This window comes from Zootoca vivipara, chromosome 14 (genome assembly GCF_965207765.1).
Source record: "Zootoca vivipara chromosome 14, rZooViv2.hap1.1, whole genome shotgun sequence".
NCBI lineage: Eukaryota > Metazoa > Chordata > Lepidosauria > Squamata > Lacertidae > Zootoca > Zootoca vivipara.
Genome location: NC_142597.1, coordinates 34,774,917 through 34,801,557, shown reverse-complemented (window position 1 = coordinate 34,801,557; position 26,641 = coordinate 34,774,917). Strand labels below are relative to the sequence as shown.

The following is a 26,641-nucleotide window of genomic DNA, read 5'->3' as shown; positions in this document are numbered from 1 at the left end:
GGACCGGTTTCCTACCATTCAGAAAAACAAAAAATCCCCTTGATGTCTTGAGGTTTTGGACTGGGCAAGGAAGCGGGCAGCCCTCCATGGAGGTTGAGCACGCTAGCTCTTATTTTGCACCGTTGCCTCCACATCCTTGGAGATGGAGGCAGGGTCAACAGAGCCCACCCCATTGCCTGGTTTATTCCCAAGTGCCTCCCCAGAAGAGCTCAGCTCTGTGCTGACAAGGGAAGATGCCTGAGTCCACAGCAGGTGAGATGGCAGACGGGCAATTCCTTCCCATGGATCCAGCTCCCCACCTCCCACGCTGCTGGGAGTTTCCCCAGGATCAGACTCTTCCCGGGGTCCAGAATCCCATGCCCCAATTCCCCGATCGCCATAGCTGCCAAGTTTTCCCTTTTCTCGCGAGGAAGCCTATTCAGCATAAGAGAATTTCCCTTAAAAAAAGGGAGAACTTGGCAGCTATGCCGATCTCCTCCTCCTCTGACACCCTCTCCACAACACCTCCACGAGGCTCATGAAGGTATCGTTTGAAATGATCTGCCGAATGCTGGAAAGGTCAATGCAATCCTTTTTAAAAAAAAATTTACGACATAACATCTAGCCCACTTTCCCTCCAGGCATCTCAAAAGTGGTGAAAACGGTTCTTTCTGCTCCCCATTTCATCCTCGCAGGAACCCTGTGAGGTTGCTTAGGGTAACAGACAGTCACCCAGTGAGCACCATGGCCAAGTGGGGAATTTGAAGGCCCTAGGCCTGACCCACGAGCCAACAGGCCGCACAGACCCCCTTAACTCTTCTTCTAACTTCCCCTGCCCCGTAACTAGTGCCGTTATGCTCATTGTGTGAGTAAATTTCAGCAAGTAATTTTTTAAAAAGCAGAGCAAACTGAGGAAGCCATGCAGGGGAGACGATTCAAATCACCCACCTCTTGTTTGTTAGATTTTTCCTGTTGGTGGATTCCATTAGCAGATCCGGAATTCCCAATAGTCTAAAATGAAAAGGGTGGTTGGAAAAATTGATGGAAAGAGGTGTTGTATTAGGTAAGTTGGACGCGCAGCAATCAGAAGGTGCATCAAAAATAGCCAAAGCACAATGAAAGCCAGCAATTTTATGTGCTGCAAAAATCCAGATGTGAGATGATTAAAGAGAAAAGCACTGAAGCTTATTTTTTGGAGAGAGAAAATCGCATAAGCCAAAGACATGGCAATCTTACCCTGTACAGAAAGAGGCGCAACTGAAACAACCTGTGGCTATAGTGACCAAAGAATCTGCCTGGGAAATGATATATAATGAACTAGCTGGCCCTGCCACGCATTGCTGTGGCTCGGCCTGTTAAATGGAGACTCAGAGTCCCCCTTCATACTCCCCTCACCTTCAGAGTCCCCCCGTTTTACGCGTGTTCTGTTTACGCAGGCACATCCCTGTGACTCCCCCCACCCTGTGCCAATCCATGACGTATCCCTCCCCCTCCCCCCACCTGTGATTCTTATGCCTGTGATTCCCCCCACCCTTTCCCATGATGTATCATGCCCCCTCTTCCCCCCACCCTCCCAGTTCATCCCTGTGACTGGTCCCACTGTGTCTTGACCTATCCCGTCCTCTCCCCCACCCAGGCAGGTCAGTACCTCCATTCGGCCTAGTTTGCAAAGGCTTCCGCCTAGTATGTAAACGGGAGTTGAGGTGCTGTTGAGAGGGAAGGTTTCGCAGTACCAGTGTAGCCGCCGCTAGAGGGCGCTGGTTTGCAACCTGGTTCTTTTCCCATAATGCATTTTCGTCCGAGTGGTGTGTTTTGAAACAAGGGGTTTGGGATTTTTTACCAGGCACAGGTGTGACATCTGTCTTTGAAAATGGTACGGGGTTACTCTCATATTCGCATGCGGCATTGTGTCAAAATTTGAACGCAATTGGCCAAACGGTTTTGGTGAAAGTGGATACTAACGGACATGGCCAGCTTACATTTATATATAGAGAGATTTATATATATTTGTAGATTGAAAAGAATGTTTAAAAGAATGTTTGTAAAAGACAACAACCCAGAAGCCTTTCTTTTGGGAATTATAGGGACAGAACCACCAAAACTATATAGAAACTTACTCATGCCACTACAGCGGCAAGAATGCTACTCGCCCCCAAAATGGAAAGAAGCAGAAGTCCCGGCAAAGGAAGAATTGATACAAAAACTTACGGAAATGGCAAAACTTACCAGAAGAATAAGAAATCAAGATAAACTTTTTATATATATAAAAGAATGGAAATGGTTTTTTGAGTATTTGCAGATAAATTGTAAACAGAAGAGAACATTGGCAGGATTATATTGTAATAACCTGCAGTTTTATCAGAGTATATATTTAAAGTCGATGAATACATGAGCAAATTAAGTTTGGATATGCAGAAGGTATTAAAAATAAATTTAAGGAACCGCAGGAAGAGGGGGAAGGAAGTCAAGTTTTGAAATGTTAAAATGACTGTGAAATTAGTGAAATGTATAAACCTGAAAACCATAAATGAAATTTGAAAAAAGAAAAAGGAGGGAATCTGCCCGGTGGGGAGAACAGAGACGCCATGTGGAAGGCAACACCCACCTGTGCTTTCTCAGAGCAGCTTCTCATGGCTTCCACGAGCTTCTCCATCTGCTGGCCCTGCTCCAGCGCATTCCTCAGGACATCCTCCGTGCTGACCAGCCGGTGCTGCAACCGGAGGACTTCGGACTCGGATGAAGGGTCTATGAGGGAGTATCGTCGCTGGTCTGTTACTGCTTTCTCTTTATCCTGGAGGAGGTAAGATTTTTTTTTATAAAAAAACAACAACAGTATTATTACGAAAGGTTATATTTAAACAAATATTAAACCAGCTCTTTAAAAAAGAAGCGAACAGGAACATTGGGGGCCTATTCATCGGGAGGAGGAACCTTCTGAAGAGCGGACAAGGGGCTGAGGTTGAAACCAGAAGTCACCAGTTCTGGTCTCCTGCCGTGCACTGAGGAACGGGTCCTTAGGCAAGGCACTTCTTCTCACTCAACTTCTGCAACATGGGATTCATAGTAACACTGCACTGCTCAGTTACCATGGATAGCTCAGTTGGCTGGAGCGTGGTGCTGATCATGCCAAGGTTGCCGGTTCAATCCCCATATGGGACAAATGCATATTCCTGCATTGCAGGGAATTGGACTAGATCAGGGACGTCCAACTTCCCAGAGACTCAGTCTGTTAAAGAAACAGGCAGTGATCTCCCCATTGTCATTGGATGATGGACCAGAGTTGTTGAGCTTTTTTTAGGAAGCCTAAGTTTTTTGGGAAACAAAAGTTTTTGAGGTTTTGGTTTGGGTTGGTTTTCTTTTTTGGGGGGTGACACACCAGTGAGCATTGTGATCGACCACGGACACCCTCACAATCGACCAGTAGATTGCAATCAACCTGTTGGGCATGCCTGGACTAGATGATCGTCAAGGTCCCTTCCAACTCTATGATTCGATGAAAGACGGGTCTGCTGTGCAGATTATTGATAATACATGTTAATACTTCAATCCAACCAACCAACCCTAAGTGCTTTGAGTCCTACAAACACTGTTTAAATGGGGTGTGTTGGTACTTGTGCTCCATAGGCATTTCATACAACTCTTTAGCACTAGAGAGTTTTGCAGTCAAGCATAAAATGAAAAGCACAGAGTAGAGACAGTTTATGATGTTTTTCATAACAAGGTGGGTGGGTGGCATTCACAAATTGCCATTTTACTGACACAGGAGGAGCTACTACCTCCCTGATCTAAAAAGTCTCATGAAAAGAACTATTGATCGTACGAGCATCCATCAATTCTAATAATTGGTAGTGTCCAATCAATCATTTGATTGGACCTAATTTAGGCCCCATCTGCACAATCCATTTAAAGTAGCATCACACCACTTCAAACAGGCATGGTTTTCCCAAGAGAATCCCGAAAATGGTAGTTTGTGGGAACTGTAGCTTTTGCGAGGGGTAAACTGCGGTCCCCAGGAATCTGGGAGGGGTGTGTGCTTTAAAATGTATGGTGTGTACGTCGCCATGGGGGGGGGGTTGGTGGCCTCATGAAACGAGTTCAGGCTGCAGGTTGCAGGATTGAGGTGCCAATGGCGGCACTTGGAATTGTGCGGGGAACCTGTGATGTTGCTGATGGACTACAACTCCCATCATTCCTGACCATCAACCATAATGTCTGGCAACATGTAGAATCAATGAACTGGACCAGGCACCCCCAAACTTCGGCCCTCAAGATGCTTTGGACTACAATTCCCATCTTCCCCAACCACTGGTCCTGTTAGCAAGGGATCATGGGAGTTGTAGGCCAAAACATCTGGAGGGCCGCAGTTTGGGGATGCCTGAACTGGACCGAAGCTCAGCAGTACCGAGGGGGACATGTGGCCTTTTTAGCCAAGAGAGGTTTCCAGAGTCCGCTTGCAAAGGCAGCTCCAGAGAGAGAGCATTGCAGCAGTCCAGCATCACCTGGCTCAAGCCTTCAGCCCTCTGCCACAGGCCCCATCCCCAATGCTCTGGGCACCCAGCCCAGCTTTCCACCAGCTCACCAGGATGATCAGCTTTTCCCGGAGTCCCTTGATGTCGTCCTTGAGCTTCTGCTCCTTCACCCTCCACTCGGCTTTGTGCACCTCGCGACTCAAGTCCCGCTCGGGCCCAGGGGAGTGCCGACTGGCTTCCATGAGCAAAGCTCGCAGCTCGTTCAGGCTCCTGGCGGGAGAGAGCCAGGAGACTGTCAAGGGGGCTTTATCGCAGACATAATAAATAATAATAATAATAATAATAATAATAATAATAATAATAATAATTTATTTATATCCGCCCATCCGGCTGGGTTTCCCCAGCCACTCTGGGCGGCTTCCAACAAAACATTAAACATTAAAAGTTTCCCTAAACAGGGCTGCCTGGAAAAGTCTGGAAGTTGTTTTTCTCTTTGACATCTGATGCGAGGGAGTTCCACAGGGCGGGTGCCACTACCGAGAAAGCCCTCTGCCTAGTTCCCATTAACTTGGCTTCTCGCAGCGAGGGAACTGCCAGAAGGCCCTCGGCACTGGACCTTGGTGTCTGGGCTGAACGATGGGGGTGGAGGCGCTCCTTCAGGTATACTGAGCCGAGGCCGTTTAGGGCTTTAAAGGTCAGCACCAACACTTTGAATTGTGCTTGGAAACGTACTGGGAGCCAATGCCAGTGCTCTCCGCATACATAAACATTGGAGGTTTTGCTGACGGCACTGTGCCCTTTCACTGTCTGAAGGCTGAGGGAGAGCTTGTCAAGGATTGTCAAAGACTTATTAGAAGCAGAGGATTGGTGAGAGGAACCAGCTGAGGAACTTGCAAGAGGAGTAGGCTCAGAGCCTTTTTGTTAGGTCTAACAGGTGAAGAGTTACCGAGAGGATAAAAGACATTTTTATGTACGCAACAACGGCAGCGAGAGTGCTACTAGCCCAGAGATGGAAGGAAGGAGAAGTAACCACAAAAGGAGAATGGAAGATGAAACTGATGGAGTGTGCGGATATGGCGAAACTGACGGGGAAGATCCAAAACCAGGAAGATCAAGTATTTTGTAAATTTGTAATTTACTTTAAAGACCACTGTAAACAGTTAAAATCTTTGGCAGGGATGTAAAGACACTTGTAATGTGGAATTATGTATGATAATTATAGTTAATTAATAGGTAAAAAGGTAAAGGGACCCCTGACCATTAGGTCCAGTTGTGACCGACTCTGTGGCCAGCATGACAAAGCCGCTTCTGGCGAACCAGAGCAGCGCACGGAAATGCCGTTTACCTTCCCGCTGTAGCAGTACCTATTTATCTACTTGCACTTTGACGTGCTTTCGAACTGCTACGTTGGCAGGAGCAGGGACCGAGCAACGGGAGCTCACCCCGTCACGGGGATTCGAACCGGCCTTCTGATCGGCAAGCCCTAGGGCTCTGTGGTTTAACCCACAGCACCACCTGCGTCCCGAATAGATAAGATAGATAGATAATGGTAAAAGATGCGGCAAACTTAAATTTAAACATGGAATCCATGGAGGGAGGGAAGGAGGTCCGAAGGTTCAAAAGAGCCTTGTATTTGAATGTTCGAAAAGGTTATGTTTGATATGTATAAAATGATTAAAGTCCTAATAAAAAGTTATAAAAAAAAGGAAGGCTCAGAGCCCAGGGAGTGGTGGTGGGACAACGATGAGTGGGTGAACTGGAAGAGGAGGTGTTGGAAGCTGAAGGCGGGGTTGCTAAGCCGCCGGAGGAGACTGACCTTTCTTTCTTCAGCAGCTCCTGGCTGATGAGGACCAGCTGGCCAGAAGCATCATGAGTTTTCCTAGACACCGTCTCCAGCTCGGCTTCCAGCCTCTTCTTCTCTTTCAACAGAGAATCTGCCTTCCTCTCGGTACTCCTGCATCTATTTTCCAAGGCTGCCGGACGAAAGGAAAGTGTGTGCATTTGAGGGGGGTGGGGAGAGACAAGGTAAAGCAGATTCTCTCTCTCTCTCTCTCTCTCGGCAAGGCAAGGCAAGGCAACGCAAGGCAACGCAAGCTCCTCCCTAAGACAGGGATCAGGGATCGGGAACTGCAGTGGTCCTCTGCTGGACTGCAACTCGCAGCAGCCCCTGCGATGATGGGAGATGTAGTGCCACAAATTTGGCAGGCCACCACCCCTGTTCTTAAAGAGTTTGCGGTCCCTGCTCCGAGGCTGCCATGATCCTACTCTGACTTCCTCGTAAGTGCAGCCCTTCTCAATCCTGGTTGCTGGAAATTGCAGAAAGTGGGAGCGCTCTTGCAATCAGGTCCTGCTTGCAGTCTTCCCATAGGAGCACCTGGCTGGCCAGTGTGAGAACAGGACAGACTATCTTACATTCAGATGTCATGAGCACCAAAACTGGCCTCCTGGCCTTTCCCTGGAAAGACATGGATAAGGAACCGAATGCAAGCTGCCGAGGGGAACCTTCAACATCCCGTCCAGGGCCCTCCCAACCAGAGGAGAGGGACCTTTCACCTTCCTAAGAGGGCGAGTCCCTAGTAACATCTCTGTCCCCATCTATTCATCCCACACTGTCATCTGAGGCCATCTTGCTGAAGCTAAGCAGGTCTGGGTCTGGTTAACCACATGCATGTCGCCTTGGGTTCCATGATGGAAGGAAGGTGGAATATACGAAATTCGTGCCTGCGTTTCTTTCTTCTTCCTCCTCCCTCCCAACCCTTTCCCCTTTCGTGCTGCGTCTTTTGAGTTGTAACCACCTAGGGTTGGCACAACGGAAGAGAAGCAGGGTATTAATGCAACAGAATGCAATTAAATTCTCTTAGTTTTCTGTGTACTCGGGTTTGTACACAGGGTGGCGTTTTTATCAGCAGAAGTATTAAATCAATGGTAGAGCTAATTTGAAACACTTTCTTTGGGGCTGGGTGGTTTTCTTTAAAGGCTTCTTTTGTTCAGGCTGTTATAGCTACAGGGAGACTGTGAGAGACCATACTAGTGGTCAAACTTGTGGGAAGCTTTAAGGACATTTGTATTTCTAAGGTTTGACAGCTCATAACATCAGTCTTTTTTAGAATAATACCATAAAATTATACATCATTAGAAAGATAGTTTAATGCAGGATATAATGGAACAAACTGTGTTGGATTAGGGTGGCCATACGGCTGGAATTTTCTGGACGTATCCGGAATACTGCAGTCAGCAGCAGCATCCGGGCAGTAATCAGAAAAATATCTGGGAAAATCTGGACGTATGGCAACCAATGCCAGCAGTGTCGCTTTTGCCGATTTCCCATAAAATTAGCTTTAAAACGTCAAAGTTTTTGCCCCCCCCCCAAAAAAAAAGCTCAAAAAAATTCTGTCCAGATTTTCACTGTTTGAAATATGGCAACCCTACGTTGGATTATCTTTTAACCAGCCAAATAACCAAAAAAAGAAAGCATGTCTGCCTTATGTAACCGGAAGTGGATTTCCTTAACTCAAAACTGACCAATGACAGAGTGTAATAGCCCTAACCTGAATGCAATAGAAAATTTGTGGAGCCGATTAAAGAAACTTGTTAGTTAGAAGCGTCCAAGGAATAAAGCACCATTGATAGAAGCAATAATCCAATCTTGTTTTTACATTATAACACCTGATGAACTAAAATCCTTGGTTCATGGGACATGGTTACAGAGCTGTAATTGCAGCAAAAGCTTTCCACATAAAGTACTAACAGAAATGGTGAGAAGTTATACTTTCTGTGTATAATTCCTTTTATCTGGCTATAACTTTTTATAGAATAAGGATCATTCAAAACCATTTGTTGCATTCTATTCTGCCTTACACTGTCTTTCTGATCATACATAATTTTATTGTATTATTCTTAAAAACAAACAAACAAACAAAAACCACCAGCATTATGAGCCATCAAACATCAGAAATACCACTTTCCACAATTTTGGCCACTAGCACATACCGTACTAAAAGCTGGCCTTTCCTTCCAGCAATGACTGTCGGGTTTTGCACACAGGGAAGGGCCCTAGTTTTGCTTTCTCCCTGAGCTGCTTGGTTTCCATGTGCAAGCGATTCACATCAGTTGTGTGAGAGCCTTCCTCTCAGCTCTAAAGTGGTACTGCCCAGATGTAGATTTGGCACCTCCATTAAAGTGAGGACTAAAATAGATGTCCGTCCTCGCCACCCACCCGCCACCCCCGGCTGAAATTATCTGTCAATCTGACCAACACAAGCCTAAGCAAACTTACCACTTACTTGAGTCCTTAGTGTGTCTGCTTGGGAGACAAGTGATGACACTTCTTTATCTTTCTTACTCAGCTTGTCCTGGAGATCTGCAGGAGGACAGGAGTTGAGTCGGGTCACCTGTTGCGTTTGCAAGCTTATATTATTAGGGGCTTCATTTATTAATTTTTTAAGGGAGTAACACCCCAATTTTCACTATATGTCTCAAAGTGGCTTACAGGCAGGGCCGGATTTAGATTGATGAGGCCCTAAGCTACTAAAGGTAATGGGGCCCTTTATATGTCCAGCTGTCCTTTGTCAATAACGAATTGTAGCTGTTTTTTGTGTCGAATATATAATGTATGGACCTAGTAGGTATCTAAAGCCATTTGCACATGCCACCATGCAACCAGCCCATGCAGAATGTAGGTGATGCCTCAACCTACGAATTTAATCCGTTCCGAAGGCACTTTCATAAGTCGAAAAATTCGTAAGTCGAAAAACGCCATTGGAAACATGATTTCCCATAGGAATGCATTGAAAACGGAAAAATTCGTAAGTCGAAGCAACCCTATCTAAAAATTCGTAAGTCGAAAAATCCCTATCTAAAACCGCTGTGGGTTTTTTCTGGATGTCGAGACATTTGTAAGCGCACGGCCATTACCCCCATTCGTAAGTCGAAAAATTTGGTTGTCGAGTCGTTCGTAAGCCGAGGTACCACTGTATATAGAAATGAGCAAACCAGTGATATTTTAGGGAGCAGGCTAGCAGTCGGGCCCCATTACATACAGCAGGCATGTCCAACAGGTAGATCGTGATCTACCGGTAGATCACTGGACGTCTGCGGTAGATCACTTGCTCCCCCAAAGAAGCTGAACAACTGTGGCTGCCCTAAAAAAAGCTCAACAGGGCTTTCCTTCCTAAAAAAAAAAAAAAAAGCTCAACGTCGTTTTCTTCCCTAAAGAAGCTCAACAACTTTTACGTGAACCTCCTAAAACAGGGCTTTCCTTCTTAAAAAAAGCTCAACAAAAAGGGGGTAGATCACTGCCACTTTTTAAACTCTGTGAGTAGATCGCAGTCTCTTGGAAGTTGGCCACCCCTGACATACAGCATAGGAGCCTACACAACACTTTTTTATTTTAAAAAAAATTTTTGGGGGGGCCAAGAGAGTGGGGCCCTAAGGTATAGCTTGTTTAGCTTATAGGCAAATCCAGCACTGCTTACAGGGAGGTAGGGAATAGCACAATTCGCAAAACTGAAAACATAGGCTCAAACATCAGAAGCAAGAAACATTAGAGGAATATTCATAGCCTCCCGAAACTAAGCCGGTTTCTAGGCTGGCCTCTGGGAATTAACGCAGCCTGTCTGATTTCTAGGGAGAGTTACCTTCCATGGTCTGCTTCATTTTGATCTTCTCTTCTGAAATGTCATTGGTTTCAATCATCTGTAACAAACATTAAAACACGCAAGCGTGAAATTTTCAGGTGTGCCTTGGCTCGTGCGAATCAAATGGAGAATGCGCACAACTGGCCATTGTACACATTCCCCAGACGTCAGAGGGATTGTGCCCATACTAGAGAAAGGAACAGAGAACTCTGTACACAGCCTGGTCAGAAGCACCTAGGACAGGCCCTGCCTTGCACAGAGTCAGGCCACTGGTCCATCTAGCTCAGTGTGGTCTACACTGGCTGGCAACAGCTCTCCAAAGTTTCAAGCAGGGTCTGCCCTTGGGGACTAAACCTGACTGAAACCAAGTGCTCTGCCACTGAATTACTGTCCACCTGCATAAAAAGTAAGACTCTAGTCCTCATGGTTCTAAAGAAGAAGTGCCGGGGACTGAGCATAGGGCTTTCTGACATGAAACGAGGGCTCTTTCCCAAAGGTGGATTGGGGCTCCAATAAAGGCAGGACCTGAAAACAGCTATTGTTGACCCAAGAGGCAGAGCCACCTTCAGAACAGCCTGCCAGTTGGCCGCCGAGCTACAGCTCTTCCTTACGCAGGGCTGTATTGTGCTATGCAGTTTCCGTTTGCTTGCTTCCTTGCCTCCCCAGACGCGAATGCTGGCTTCCGTTCTGCCCCTGGACCCAGCACAAACTCCTTGCCTTTATTAGAGTTCCCACCTTACTTTCTCATTCTGCCTCTGCTCCTCCAAACCTAGCATTATTTTAGAAGGGGAAGCATACGACAATAAACGTCGCTTTCTACCTTGCATTAGCTTTCGTTTCATTTCGAAAAATAAAATCTTATTTCACGGTTTATTGTTGTTTATATTTTGAATTGGGACGGCCCTGGTTTTGGAGAAAACATTACTGCCAGCTCCAAACCCTCAGACGTGTGTTAACATCTTTGTAAATGCATTCAGGAGTTTTAAAGACAATTAAAGGGGTGTGTGGAGGAAGCTGCTGGAAACCAGCTGCCGAGAGACGGGCCAGTCAACGTACGTTGGTGTGCTGAGAAGGATGAAGCGCTTCTGTGGCCTGCAGCTTGTTCTCCAGCACAAGGACTTTCTCCTGCAGCCGCTGGATCTCCTGCTTGTTCTGGGCTTCCGTCTTCTGCAGCGTCTCGTAGTCCAGCATCTTCTTCTCGGCCAGAGCGATCTGCTCTTTCAGGAAAGCGATGGCCTGCGCCTGATCCTCATAGTCGCCGTGAAGCTTCTCCAGCTCGTGCGCTCGGAGATCCGCGTCTCGGCACTTATCCTTCAGGTCCTGCAGCTCCAGTAGGTGCTGGTTGGTCTTGGCCTCCAGCTGCTGCTTCCAGTTCTTGTCGCTCTCCTCCACCTCCTCCTTGGCTTCCTGCACCTTCAGCTTCAGGCCTTCCTTCTCCTTGACGTGGACGGCCGTCTCGATGTCGTGCTTGGCCTTCAGGTTCTCCAGCTCCAGCTGGTGCTCCAACTTGATGCTCTCCACCACAGCCTTCAGCTCCACTATCTCCTTGTGCTGACTGTCGGGGCCCGTGTTCAAGGTGGCCTTGAGGCCCTCCAGCGACTTCTGGTGGTCGGACGCCAGCGTGTCGAGCTTGGACTTCCAGTTGTCCATGAGGCCCATGTTCTCGTTGGTGGCCTGCTGGACCTTCTGCTTGAGGTCCACGATTTCCTGCGAGTACTTTTCGTTCAGGGCCTTCAGCCTCTCGATCTCTTGCTGGTGGTTCTTCAGCGTCCTTTCGTACTTCTCCTTCAGCTGGCTGCTCTCTTTCTGGTGCTCCTTGTTAGTGGAAAGCAGCTGGTCGCGGAGGCGCAGGGCCTCCGTCTGCAAGCCGAGGCTGTGGTCCGGAGAATCCGGAGAATGGGTGTTCTTCCAGCACTGCCTGAGTTGCTCCACCTCGCCTCGTGTTAAGGCCAGCTCCTCCTCCAACTGGAGGATCCGCGATTTCTCGGCCACCGTAGTCAGCTGGAAGAGTGGACGATAAAATAAACGCATATATGCAAAGTTAGCCCTTGCATTTCCATACTTGCCCATTTCTTTTGGGGTCTTTTCACACTGTGTATCATAACGGTAATAATAATAATAAGAGACAGCCCAATATATTTTTAGGTGCAGGTGGGGGGATCTGTGGCCCTCCAGATGTTGCCGAGCATCAGTCCCAGCCAGCATGGTCAGTGTGGAGGATGATGAGTGTTGTAGTACGGCAACATCTGAGGAATATAGGCTCTCCCCGCCACCCCTGTTTTAACTGGATGCCTGTTGCGCCAGGCGAAAGAGCTAACGCAAACTTCATTTTAAAAGTTGGGAATTTGGTGGCAAAACCGAGCTGGGTGCTGTATGAAAAGACTCTCAGCAGAGGGAAGGCAAATGTCTAAGTACATTGTTAATGCAAATAGAACCTTCCTTTTTAAGTATGATTTGGTTTTTTTTCTTCTTTTTTGCACCAGGGTAAGCATTCACATCTCTCTCTCTCCCTCTCTCTCTCTCTCCCTCTCTAAGAACCATGTCGTTTTACAACAGCAGTAATATTTCTAGGTAAAGGATCCTTGCCACTGGCATTACGCCAAAGACACAAATTTAGGGATGGCTGTCAATAGCCTGGAAGAAGGAAAATGGGCTGGCTGGCACCCAGAACAGGAGAGCTTGGCATGGCATTATTTTGTTCCGGGTCCCACGTGGCCCATGACCAGCTGTGAAATCCCCCATCCCTGTGGCTGGCAGTGTGTGCATGTGTACATATGGAGGCAAGCCATATATTGCCAAAAGAAAAAAAAGCCACCCCAAAACAATGGGTCCCTAGGAGTGGATGAGGCTGGGCCTCCCTTCCTTGCTTATTTTTAATTTTCTTCATTAGAATGAATTTAAATTTAACAACAATTATATACTGGCTGGCTGTTTTAAAAAAAAAAGCAACAGCAACCCTCTAAGCCAGGCATGTCCAAAGTCCGTTTCAGGGGCCTAATCCGGCCTGCCGGTCGGTTTAATACAGCCCCTGTGGCAGTTTATTTCCTGGGGTGAAATCCTTTAAAAAAGTCAACTTTGGTTGGCCCTCACGGCCCTTCACTTCATCAAATCTGGCCCGCTTTGAAAAAAGTTTGGATACGTCACTGCTAAACAGATTGCAACAATACTGTACGGTGGAACCTTGGTTGTCAAACGTAATCTGTTCCGGAAGACCGTTCGACTTCTGAAATGTTCGACAACCGAGGTGCAACGGGCAGTCAAAATCCACTGAAAACATGGAGAAATGTGCCTCGGAAGCCGTTCGACACTTGAGGTGTGTTCAAAAATGGAAGGATTCACTTCCAGGTTGTCGGCATTCAAAAGCCAAAACGTTTGACTTCCGAAGCATTCGACAACCGAGGTTCCACTGTAATATAAAAGAAAACATTGCAGTTATTAATAAAAAGTGGTGTAAAAAAAAATATTCCAAAGAATGGCAGCCTTACAGACAGACAAAACACAGAGGACTTTTAAAAAAAGATTCCTTCCACACCTGCAGTCTGGAAGTGCTCACGGTTTTCCCACCCATTCTGCTCCGTGTGCAAGCCAGCACAGAGTGTGTTGCAAGGCAGGGTGTGGCAGGCTCCTGAAAGCTCACACGCTCTCTCTCTCTTGCACACACACCTTGCCCCATCAATCAACCTCAGTCTTTCCCACCTGTCAAATGGGAACAGCGGTGACCCGCTGCACGGCCGTCAATGAAAACATCAGCACTCTGCCCCACCCCAACTTTGGTCCCTTGCTTCCTGGGGCTAAAGGAACACCTTAACAACGAAACGTGATCCAGGTAAACATCCTGAGTTGCTTTTGCTCATTGCTCAGTTAACTTTGTCCCCTCTACTGCCACATGGCTTACCCTGGTGTAAAAGGGTGAAGCGCCCTTTTTTAAAAAAAAGAAAGAAAGAAACCAAGTCATGACAAGTCGGTTAGAAGGAGCCATTAGCCGAGATCGAGAAAGGAAGGGGTCAAGAAGGGTGCTCGATGCGAAGCGCGTTGCTGACCATGGTTAATGTTGAATGATGGGCTGGGAAGCAGCTGGCTAGCTTAATGCGGGGTGCGGTAAGCAGCAGCATGTTTGGCTAGCGAGTCATGGTAAAAAGAAATGGAAGGAAGGCCCTTTCAGAGGCAGGAAATCTCAAGGAACAGATCTCAAACCAACCCCACCAGATCCACGCATGGCTGCAAACACAGAATTGCAGAGTTGCTTAGAAAGTCACCTATTCCGCCCCCTCTTCCCTCCTCGTCCCTTTTCCTTTTGTGTCGTAACAGGCAAGAGACTGCCTTGTCCAAGGTAAGCTGCTTTAGGGGCCTTTTCGGCAAAAGAGTAGGCTGCAGGTGCTTAAAATGAATAAATAAAAGTGCACAGGAAATAAGCTAACTTGGAAAGACCTCCACGCAGAAATTGAGAGTCACACAAGTTCCAAACAGCTCACAGAACCTCAGCAAGCCAGGGGATGGGGCAGAGAGGAAGCCTCAGAGAGGAGGCCAGAACTGGATGCAGGCAGACAGAGAACCAGAGACACACAGCCTTCTTCAAGCACCCAATGACTCCCTGGCGCCCAACACCACATCCATTTTAACAGCTAAGCAAATGTGCGCCCAGTTTAATCTGCATTCCTGGATTCCGGACCCACAACTACAGGAATTTGGTTTCAATGCAGAATTCCTGGGGCCCTGAAGAGCTCTGCGATGATGAAAGGATGAATACAGATGGCCATTTATCAAGGAGCATGGACAATTCGTTGAGATTCCAGCACGGCAGGGGGTTGGACTAGATGACCCTCGGGGACCCCTTCCAACTCTACAAGTCTATGATTCCATGGCAGAGCTGCTTGGGAAGCTGGTGGCCAAGGCGTTCCCACCCCTCTTTTTGGGTTGGTGAGGATATATGGCGAATTGTTTTTAAAACCCTTCTCCTCACTCCCCAGGTGGAATGAGAACAGGTGACAGTCTGCCAAGGTGGGTAGAGAGAGAGACACACACACACACTGCCAGGTAAACGGCCCCCTGTATTCGGCCAGCGATTGATTATCGATTGGTTAAATCGAATGGCAAATGACGGTTTGCTCCAGTCCTGGTGGTTATCATGTTGCATGAGAAGCTGAAGAACACAAAACAAAAAGGAGGGGTTTGCCTTTTACAGACACAGAGAAGGCAAAACTGCAAAATGCGACCCTCTGCAGGGTGTTGGAGAGAGCGGGTGGGGAAGCGGGCGAAGAGGAAGAGTGGAGATTGCAAATATAATGTAATAAATGAAATAATGAAAGCTGAAGACCAAAACAACAGAAACAGAAAGTGGTGGGGTTTTTTTTGGGGGGGGGGTTGTTAAGGATTTGTTGGTATCAAAACGAATGCAAGCGATCTGATCCACAGGCATTGTGTTGCGTGGAGCAGGGCAGGATGAGACCGTTTTGTGGGGAGGGGAGCATTAGGGACAGATTACCCTGGAGTCCTCCAGTCCTTTGAGAAGCTTTTCAGCCTGTGTCTTCTCAAACAGGAGGTTCTGCTCGAGCTCCCGTATTCGGGCATGCTCCAGCTGGGTCTGGGTCTGGTCGGGAGGAGAAAATAAAAGAAAGGACACAGAAGGGAAAGGGGGAAAAGAACAACAACAAAAAAAATGGGGAGAGGGAGAAAGAGAGTAGAAAACAGAGGAATAAATAAAGAGAACGGACAAGAGGAGAAGTGTAACGCCGTTATCTTCTCCAGCAAACAGGGCAAAGGAAGGCAGTTCACAAACAGGAGAATAAAGAGAGCGTAAGAGCCAAAAAGGCAGGGAACCCTGCTCAAGCAAGAGGCAGCAAGAGGCAGCAACTGCCACGCAACTGAGAGACAGCTTCCGAGTCAACCCTCTGAACTGTGGCAGAACACATGTGCAGGCAACCCCCCCCCCAAAAAAAGTTAACAATGTAAACGTAAAGACACCCATCTCCCGATCTGCATGCCTGCCAAGTCTCCTGCAGAAAAATACGGGATCAGCAGCAGCAGCGGCACCAGAAGTTGCACCGAAAGATGGCCGCTGGGCATGCGTAGAAGTTATTTCTGGTGCCAGCAGCAGCCATTTTCTGGTGCCCATAGATGGGCAAACCAGCACCAGAAAAATGGCTGCCGGCAGGAGCGGATTTAAGGGAGATTTACGGGAGAGGAGCTCAAACGGGAGACCGCCGGGAAATGGTAAGGAAAAACGGGGGGTTTCCCGGGGAATACGGGGTACTTGGCAGCTATGCCCGATCCGAGATGAGATGACCTATCACTGCAAACTGCTGCCCTAGACAACCGCCCGTCTATTCTGTACATTTGCTGGCAGCCCCAAGTCCCACTGCACCTGCAAACAATTGCTTGCGATGAGAGTGGTTCGCCCCAAACCAGCCTCGTCCCAGGACCCCCCTCCCCAAGACTGTCTCCATCCAAGAGCAGTCGAGGCAAACTTGCCGCTGCAGGGTACCATTTGACCCAAGGTCCTTGGGAGGGGGGCAGAGGAGAGAGAGGCTTTCTCCGACAAAGCCCCCTCTGTCCCCTTGCAGCAATTCTCCCTCAGAGCTTCACGCGCAGACGTGGTCAGCTTTTTGGAGAACCTGCCATTCTTGGCCTCGTGCTCCTCCTTCTATGGACCAACCCAAGTGTCCTGCGTGAATTGCGTTCACTTCACCTTTTAATCCAAGTTTTGCTTTGGGAATGCTACATAGTTTCGCCCTTCTTTAATACACTTAGGAAGTGGAAAGCATACAAACAGCAAGCCAAAGTAGCATTTTCCAAATAGGATACACAAAGATATTTTAACTTCATAAATAAATGCATCCTGCTTTCCTTACAGTCATACCTCGGTTTAAGCACGCCTCGGTTTGAGTACTTTCAGTTTAAGTACTCCGCGGACCGTCTGGAACAGATTAATCCACTTTCCATTACTTTCAATGGGAAACTTCGCTTCAGGTTAAGTACGCTTCCGGGTAAGTACGGACTTCCAGAACCAATTACACTCATACCTCATGGTTAAGTACGCTTCAGTTTAAGTACTCCGCGGACCCATCTGGAATGAATTAATCCACTTTCCATTACTTTCAATGGGAAAGTACGCTTCAGGTTAAGTACGCTTCAGGTTAAGTACAGACTTCCGGAACCAATTGTGTACTTAAACCGAGGTACCACTGTATTTCGAATTACCTCCACCAAAAAGTAGTTAGATTTTAAAAAGAACTCCTTATAGAATGTCTCCTTTATGTCAGCATGTTTAATGCTGTTGACATGAAGCTTTTCTTTCTGCAGGTGATATCCAAAGTTTGACAACCTCAGAGTAGTCCTATTAAAATCAATGTACTTAAGCTACTTAATTTCAGTCTATTTCGAGTGTGACTTGGTTTGATATCAGCCTAACAGCGCAGAAGCGCTCCTACTGCTCCTTCCCCCACTCAAATGGACAATACAGTTTTAACTCCTAACCAGGATGCAGAACAAGACTTGTTTAAATAGCAGGCAAAACTGGAACAAAATTGGGAGAGGAGCAGGGCAGTGAGGGGGTACCCACCACAATCCAGAACTTAGAAACACTCATGATATGCTCTGCATTCAATGCGCTTTCCCCCCTCCCCTCCAGTGAAATAAATGCACTGAGTCCCAAACAAAACTCGCCCCATGATTGACCCAAAGCACAAGCGAGCAATGTCAGTTCTGTGGCACGTCGTCCGAAAACGCTCCTTTGTGAAAGCCATTCGGAAAACACACATCCCAGCCCTGCACTTCGTCAGCCAGCAGCTAATCAATCTAACTCTGTTTATTATTAAAACAAGGCTGGACCAGAAAGGCTGGCAAAGGGAAGGAGAGACAACCAACGGGGCAATTCAGCTCATGCCATTTTTAAAGTGCGGGGGTGCCACAGATTACCTCCAAGTCTCCCTTCGTAATGGATTCTTCCTCAACACGGAACTGCAAATCTTCCACCTTCCTGAGGCAGAAAAAAGAAGTCAGGGGGGGGGGAACCATTAGCATGAAGGTTGTATTTTTGGGGTGTGATTAAAAAATACTCTGAATCTCTCTTGCGCTAATTAAGCAAAGCATCGTTACTAAATTTCTGAACTGCTTCCCGCAAGACACAAGATTTGCAACATACTGTAATGACATACATAAAGCAGATAAGAGGCATGAAAGCCATTGCATAAAATAACATTTTTAAAAAATAAAAAACCTATCAATATAAAAACAGTTTAAAACAGCAGCGTCACATACATAAAATCAGTTCATATCTAGGACAGATGCCGCCTGGGTTTTATAAGGCCTGTTGATAGAGGAGCCGAAAGAACAACACAGAAAAGGGGGCTGTTTGATATGCAGTGGGGGGCTGGGGTTCCAAAGGACAGGTGCCAATCATGCTTGCAGGGTTGAGTTTCTTTTGCCAGACGAATAAGTGAAAACCAGCATTTCCACCCTCCGGTTTCTGTCAGGCTTCTCTCAGCATCCCTCCTTGCTAGCCGGAAGTGCCACCGCTGGCGGTGTCAACACCAAATCCCTCTGTGTGAGAGAGCAAGCAAGGGGGCTGCCTGTCTCACTCCCCCCCTGCTCTATTATGGATACCTTTTCTCCTCTTCCAGCTGGTTGAGCAACTCCACTTTCTCCTTCTGCGACCTGTCCAGCATGGTTCGCGCTCTCTGCAAATTCCCTTCTGCTTCGGAGATGTACTGAGGAAAAGAAAAGAAAGGTCCCAAAACATGCAACATGCCTACGGGCAAGATAAGAGACTGCATGTGCGCACAGGCACACAGATATCACCATTATATTTTTAAATATGGAAAGCGTAATGCTGGTGGTCAACAAAAGACTGTCTCAAGGCAAATCTAAAAAAATGTAGTGTAAACACCGACAACTGCGAGCTCTCCAGTTGGAGAACAGCCTTGACCAAATGTGTCATGGGCTTTGAAGACATTCGAACTCAGGACGCAAGGGAGAAATGTGCTAAGAGGAAGGCATGCTTGACAAATCCACACCATGACCAACTCCTGCCCGGAAATCAATGTTCCCACTGTGGAAGGACCTGTGGATCCAGAATTGGCCTCCACAGTCACTTATGGACTCATTGTAAAAACCGTGTTTATGGAAGACAATCTTACTCGGCTACGAGTGACCGCCAAAGAAGAAGAAGATATTTTTAAATACAGAAATATCAGAGGAAATAAATGCACCAGGCATCTTCAGTATTATTTCATTCTTATCTCACTTCTCCTCCAGGAAGCTCAGAGTCCCTTCCACTGGGCACCTTGGCGGTCTCTGAGCAAGTGGAAACCTTCAGGGCTTTAATAAGGGCTCGGTTCAGGACTAAACTTGAAGGTTCGGAGAGGTTCGGAGGGTGGAACATGAGAATGGAGCCTTCTCTGCAGTGGTTCCCTGTCTGTGGAATGCTCTCCCCAGGGAAGTTTGCCTGGCGCCTTCATTACACACCTTTAGGAGCCAGGCAAAAACGTTCCTTTTTAACCAGGCCTTTGGTTGATCTCATGAGAAGAGAAGACTCCCTGGAAAAAGACCCTGATGTTGGGAAAGATTGAGAGCACAAGGAGAAGGGGACGACAGAGGACGAGATGGTCGGACAGTGTTCTCGAAGCTACGAACATGAGTTTGACCAAACTGCGGGAGGCAGTGGAAGACAGGAGTGCCTGGCGTGCTCTGGTCCATGGGGTCACGAAGAGTCAGACACGACTAAACAACTCAACAACAACAATTGACATCCAATGCCCTTTTAAAATGTGGCATTTGGGGGGAAGTGGGGTTATTGTTTATATTCTGATTATCTATTTTGTGGTTTTATATTTTGATTTTGTTCTGTGAACCACCCTGAGAACTCTGGGTATAAGGCGGGATATAAATTCAATCAATCAATCAATGAATATAATAATAGTTAAATAATAAATACTCCGGCGTATAAGACGACTGGGCGTATAAGACGACCCCTAACTTTTCCAGTTAAAATATAGAGTTTGGGATATGCTCGCTGTATAAGAAATATGACCCAGCGTATAAGACGACCCCCGACTTTTGAGAAGATTTCCCTGGGTTAAAAAGTAGTCTTATACGCAGGAATATACGTATATATAAAGGCCAGGGCAGCATAAAATCTACAAATCCAGGCTTTAGTGACTTCAAGGCTGGATTAGTGCAGAATCCAGAAGCTGCAGTTATTGTAACTGAAGTTATTGTAAAATGCTGCAGCTAAGTTGCCAACAGGAGTGAGAGGTTTAGAGGTCTGTGCTGGTTGCCGATTTGCTACCAGGTGAAGCTCAAGGTGTCTCTATTGGTAAATAAAACTCTTAACAGCTCGGGGATCCCTCCATGCTTGTGGGGCTACTTTACCCTATACATGCCCAACTGACTGCTTCGATCGGCAGAACTGTCACTGTTGCAAGCAGCTCATAATAATAATTCGGCACCTGCAAGAACTTGATTTTTGAGTGCGGCAGTGCCTACATGTTGGAACTCCCTGCCTGATGACCTCCTTTATTATTAATAATGTTATTTTATTGATTAAATTTGTAAACCGCCCTTTGCCCAAAGATCACAACACAAAAATACAAGACAAGAACAGAAAACACACCATAAAACAATAAGCAAACCAATAGCACCCCCTTCCCACAAAGACGTTTAAAAGGCCACAGACTGTTAATCAGCCCAAGGCCTGGTTTTTATTGATATTAAATTTGTGCAGCGCCCGTCATCCAAATATCTCAGGGCAGCTTGCAGCATAAGAACTCAAGGTAAAAACACAAAATACGTAATAAAAGAAGAACAAAAAAACCCCACAAAAACCCCACCCCCCATTTTACATATAGGTAAAGGTAAAGGGACCCCTGACCATTAGGTCCAGTCGTGACCAACTCTGGGATTGCAGCGCTCATCTCACGTTATTGGTCGAGGGAGCCAGCGTACAGCTTCCAGGTCATGTGGCCAGCATGACAAAGCCACTTCTGGCAAACCAGAGCAACGCACAGAAACACCGTTTACCTTCCCGCTGGAGCGGTACCTATTTATCTACTTGCACTTTGACATGCTTTCGAACTGCTAGGTTGGCAGGAATTATGCATATAAAAGGATATAAAGATGCTATAGAATCATAGAATTGTAGAGCTAGAAGGCACCACTAGGGTCTTCTAGTCCAACCCCTGCAACACTGTATTCTTTTTACCCAACGTAGGGTTCAAACCCATGACCCTGAGATCAAGAGTCCCAGGATTCAGTCATTCATCAGCCCAAGGCCTGGTTGAAGAGGAATGTTTTTGCCTGGCGCCTAAAGGTGTATAATGAAGGCAGCAGACGAATTTCCCTGCGGAGAGCATCCCACAAATGGGGAGCCACTGCAGAAAAGGCCCTGTTCTCGTGTTGCCACCCTCTGAACCTCTTATGGAGGAGGCACACGAAGAAGGGCCTCAGAAGAGGATCCCAGGGTCTGGGTAGGTTCATATGGGGAGAAACGGTCCTTGAGGTATTTGTTTTAATTATTAAATTTGATCCTTGGAATCTCAAGGTAGGGCAGAAAGAGATAAATCAATGATCTAATTTGTATAAGTTCGCTTCCTTGTACAGTGGTGCCTCGCTTAACGAATGCCCTGCTTAACGAAATTTCCACTTAACGAAAGGTTTGTTCTAGTGGAGGTTGCCTCGCTAGACGAATGCGTTTTACGAAAAATTCGTCTAGCGAATCGCGGTTTCCCATAGGAATGCATTGCGTTCCTATGGGCAAAAAAAAAATTCAATGCATTCCTATGGGATTCGCTAGATGAATTTTTCGTTATAAGAAAAGACCTGTGGAACAAATTAAATTCGTCTAGCGAGGCACCACTGTACCATCGCAGATCAACCAAGAGCACTTTGTTCCCTATTTCTGATTTTCTCATCCCTCTCTGCTGGCTCACAGGTGGCCCAGGTACCTGCTCATGTTGTGCTTTCAAGATGCTGATCTCCTTCTCCACCTCGCAGATGCGGCTGGTTGCCTTGGCAACCTCAGCTCGCTCCAGGTCTCGCTCCGCCAGCAGCTGCTCGATGTGCTGCTGCTTCTCCTTCAGGGCCTCCTGGAGGGCTGTCGTGCCGGAGATCTTCCGGGCGTAGCGAGAAGAGGTTTCCGTCAGCTGCAGGAGGAGGAGGAAGGTTGGAAAAGCTCAGATGAGAAACCTGACATGTCCATTATTCTGTGTTTTTTTTATAAAAAAATATTCCATTTTATAACAACACGAACAATTATATAAATACACCTACACACAAATACACAACAAAACAAAAACAAAACAAAACAACAATGCATATAAATTCTTGTCATTTCCTCTTTTTCCTTAACCTCTTTGGGTGACTTCCTCGAGTTCCCCCTATCTGAATTTCAATTTTAATCATCTTTAGCAGTTACCAAAAAAAAATTTTTTAATTAAACCATAATCAACATTATAACCTTATCCAAAATTTCTCTCAATTTGAACTTCCTAATATCTTAATACACTAAACAAAATTCCTACTTCTACACCGATAGCCTATATCAACTTCCAAAAGAATTCCAGAATATCAAATATTACAAGGAGTGTGCTGGAGTCTTTTTCTTTGGAGGTCTTTAAGCAGATACTTGACAGCCATCTGTCAAGAATGCTTTGATGGTGTTTCCTGCTTGGCAGGGGGTTGGACTGGATGGCCCTTGTGGTCTCTTCCAACTAACTCTATGATTCTATGATTCTATGACCCATGCGCCGGCGGTCGCATGTCAGTTAGATGTGCGCGAAATGGCCACTGCCTGTAAATAAATCCATATCTCTTCCTTAAAAGAGGGGTTGATCGTTCAGCAACTCTGAGAACTACAGCTCTATGGGGGGGGGGGGCGTGTCTCCTAACAACTCTCAGCACCGTTAACAAACTACATTTCCCAGCATTCATTGGAGGAGGAAGCCCTGACTGTTTACAGTGGGATAATAGTGCTTTAAAATTATGGTGCGGGGATATGACCCAAGCCCTCATTCCCAAACAGAAGCTGCTCCTTACCAGCCCGCTCCGGCTGGGTCTTCCCCCGACAGAGGAGGCCACCGAACTGACTGAGCTGATGGAGGAGCTGCTGGGGCTGTGGGTCAAGGCCGAGACTCCCATGGCCATTCGCTTGCTCTTCTTGGCTTTGGCCGGGCTGGTGGATGGGAAGCCGATGCGGATAACCTTGTGAATGGGAGCAAAGAGGCCGAACTTGGGCGGGCACTGGAAATACCTGGAGTTGAAAAGACAGGCAGAGGTTACGTTCCTGTTCCATGCTTCCGGGTCCCGTACTCGGGATCCCAAAACACAATGGGTCCTGTGGTTGTTTTTGTCCTGATAGGCTTTCCCAGCTGGATAAATGGATCTTTGCCATGAGCACCTATCTTGTATTGCCCTCATTGTTTAATAATAATAATAATAATAATAATAATAATAATATCATTTATTATATTTGTATGCTGCCCTTCATCCGTAGATCCCAGGGCATCTTCTCCATCATTTATTATTATCGTTTATTAAATTTGTATACCACCCGTCATCCATAGATGCCATAGCAGCTCACAACGTAAAATTACAGTATAAAAAGCAAAACATGCTATAATAATAAAAATAAGAACAAAAAACCCCCCAAGAATCCCCCCTCCCTCAACACATTTAAAAGGGCATCAGATGTCAGAGGCCTGGTCGAAGAGGAACGCTTTCGCATGGTGCCTAAAATATATATACTGAAGGCGCCAGGCGAACCTCTTTGGCGAGAGTAATCCACAAACAGGGAGCCACAACAGAGAAGGCCTGTTCTCGTGTTGCCTCCCTCTCGTGGAAAAGGCACCCGAAGAAGGGCCTCAGACGTTTGCTGTTTTTGTGTTTTCTTTCTTTCTTTCTTTTTAATAAACGTTTTTATTAGATTTTCCAACTTAAATATCTAATCCATTTTCAAATTATACAAATATCAATTAAACAATTAATCCAAATCTTCTGCCAAATTATACATATTTAATTTTCAATTACCTGTTGCGCACGTTGCCTTGAGATAGTTGTTCAGAAGGCAATTAATAAATTGATGGTGATGATAATAAACAGACCTTCAACAATGGCTAGGGAAAATGAGAAGTCCACAACCTCTAAAAAGATGCAACACCCAAAGAAAGGGGGAATGGGAGAGGAAGAGGGGAAAACCTTGCTCAGGTGCCAGTTCTTAAAACTCTCCTCCTCATAATACATAGCCCTGTTTATACAGATTCCGGCTGCCTAGGAAAACAAGCCCACCCAATAAAAATGGCACACACACACCACCAAAAAAAAATCAGATGTGGCAGCAGAGCAGATGACAACGTCTGGGCCAAGAGGGCAGGGCTATTCCTTTTCTCAGGCAGCTCAGCTGACTAAATAAGCTGTTAGTGATGTATCACTGAAAATGCAAGTGAAGATCTCTACAGGCACGCCAAACATCTCACCCAGATGTGAGCAGCTGTTCCAGAGCGCCGCCTCAAAATCTGCACAAAAGCAGCTGGCAGCTGCCCCAAATTCTCTGCCTGTGGGAGGCAGAGCTGGGGAATTGCAGAGCTCCAAGTCCTTTGCATGCAGCTGTTTATGGTTGCCATTTCCAAGTACGGTAACTTTGGATGCCTCTCGACTAAACCATCTCCTTCGGCTGGTTGCCAGGGAGACGGATTCGCAGAGGTGTCAGAAGATCAGGAAACCCCCAGGCATCTCAGTTTGCCCTGGGCCTCTCCCCATAGGGGTCCGGTCTGAGAGTGACTTGATACACCTGATTCCTGACTGAGGTGGTCCAGGCTAAACCGGGATTGATGTTGGCTCTGATTGGGCGCTAAGGAGCGGGTTTTCACAGGAAAAGCTCTGGGGCAAAAGAACAACCCTGCGCACACGGTTACTGCTCACCCAGGCTGTGGCGGCCCCCTACCTTGTTCCAGCAACAGCTCCATCGTTCTTCCCCAAAGGTTCGTCCAGCTCCACCCCACACCACTCCCCTTTGGCAAAATCCGTCTCCCCCACATATCGCACGACACCAGTTTTTGTTCCGCCAACCTGAAAAATCATTGGGGGGGGGGGGGAGAGAGGAACCAAACAAAACATTTTACAAAGTTTTTTTTAAAAGACATAAACATACAGAAAGGAAAGAAAGATTAAGCTAGAAGCAAAGGTAACTTTGGGTCAGAATAAGGAGCATGACACAACTCTAAAGCAGTTCTGAGATTCTTCACTGATTTTGACACCACTAATTTGGTTGGTTTTTAAATTGCAAAAAAAAAAAACCAACCCAAAAACAAACCAACTGGCAGAATATCAGCCCTGACCACTGTTACCAGAGAACGAGAGGGGGAAAGGACTTTGCAGTTCATGGGATCTAATTTCACTTTTGCATTTGCTCCTATTAACATAGTATTCTAACAGATTGGTCAAGATAATCACATCTAACAAAGTGTGCCGTTTTCCTCTCCATTGATTTTCGACTTTACAATATATAGGCACCGCCCCCAAAAATCATGAGACAGTGATACCTGAACCACGCTGGGAGATGAAAGTGTTTTATCTGAGCTTTAAAAAAAATTACGAGATCTAAGGAATCGAGCATTCATCCCAATTTGCTCACATAAAGCTTATGAGGATATTAGACAAGCGCTAGGTACACATCAGCGGCTTGAAATGCAGTAAGGTTATTTCTCAAGCCACCCCAGAGGCACCTCAAGTTGCATTTTCGCATCGCTGTACAAGACGGGGCGGGGAGTTCTTCACCTGGTGAGCCTTACTGACTTGTTCCCCCATCTGCAATGACCGCCTCCAAATCCCACCTGGGCTTGTGCAACTGTTGTCTCAATTGCCCACACCTCAGCTTCTGTTTTTAATCAGATGGAAGCTGGATCGAAGGAAAACACATCACAGAGGGGCATTTCTCCAGAAACTACAGGATGAATTTGGATCGTGGCTAACATCGTGTCCGCTTGGCTTCAAACGCCGGTGGAGGGAATGAACTGGAGTAAAAAGTCATGTGTGCACAGCTGGTATCTTTACGAAACGTTCGTTTTGATTGCTTATGGGGAGGTTATACGTCTTCCCATTAATCGTTTGTTCATTCTACATTTTTCAGTGAATTTCTCCATCACTTTCCTAACTGCAAAAGTCATGCAGAACAATGGGAACTGGAGTTTGTTAAAGGGATTGGGAACTGCAGTGCTGTGAGGTCAACTCCGGGCCCCAGGATTCTCGGGGGGAAGTCATGACTATTAAAGTGGTACAAGCACTTTGAAATGTATGGTGTGGATTTGACCTCAGGCATCTGATTCCGGGGGGGGGGGGCACTGGGTTCCCCACTGGCCCATCTGTTGGTGGACAAGGCTACACTATCTGTCCTGGCCTCCCTAAATTAGGCTGCGGCCTGACTATCAGGCTATGCATGCACTCTACATTTAAAGCACATTCAAAGCACACGTCCCCTCACAGAATTCTGGGAACGGAAGATTATGGGTTACTGCAAACTGTGACTCTCGGAGGGGTCTACAGTGCTCGTAATTCTTTGAGGGGGGAAAT

The 26,641-nt window shown here is 46.6% G+C and overlaps 1 protein-coding gene across 4 annotated transcripts in view; it reads right to left on the bottom strand.

Annotated features, from left to right (window-relative positions):
- Nucleotides 1-26,641, bottom strand: part of CLIP2 (CAP-Gly domain containing linker protein 2) — a 75,881-nt gene that overhangs the window by 3,011 nt on the left and 46,229 nt on the right. For 3 of the 4 annotated variants that reach the window (XM_060268339.2, XM_060268340.2, XM_060268341.2), the window contains exons 4-15: nucleotides 25,017-25,141; nucleotides 23,114-23,327; nucleotides 22,024-22,221; nucleotides 18,686-18,789; nucleotides 17,999-18,059; nucleotides 11,141-12,085; nucleotides 10,085-10,142; nucleotides 8,725-8,808; nucleotides 6,265-6,421; nucleotides 4,559-4,718; nucleotides 2,585-2,770; nucleotides 928-990 (exon numbers count right to left, since the gene is read on the bottom strand). In XM_060268339.2, coding sequence (XP_060124322.2) covers nucleotides 928-990; nucleotides 2,585-2,770; nucleotides 4,559-4,718; nucleotides 6,265-6,421; nucleotides 8,725-8,808; nucleotides 10,085-10,142; nucleotides 11,141-12,085; nucleotides 17,999-18,059; nucleotides 18,686-18,789; nucleotides 22,024-22,221; nucleotides 23,114-23,327; nucleotides 25,017-25,141 — 2,355 coding nt within the window. The remainder of the gene's footprint in view (nucleotides 1-927; nucleotides 991-2,584; nucleotides 2,771-4,558; nucleotides 4,719-6,264; nucleotides 6,422-8,724; nucleotides 8,809-10,084; nucleotides 10,143-11,140; nucleotides 12,086-17,998; nucleotides 18,060-18,685; nucleotides 18,790-22,023; nucleotides 22,222-23,113; nucleotides 23,328-25,016; nucleotides 25,142-26,641) is intronic. The other variant, XR_009556802.2, reaches the window with a different exon arrangement.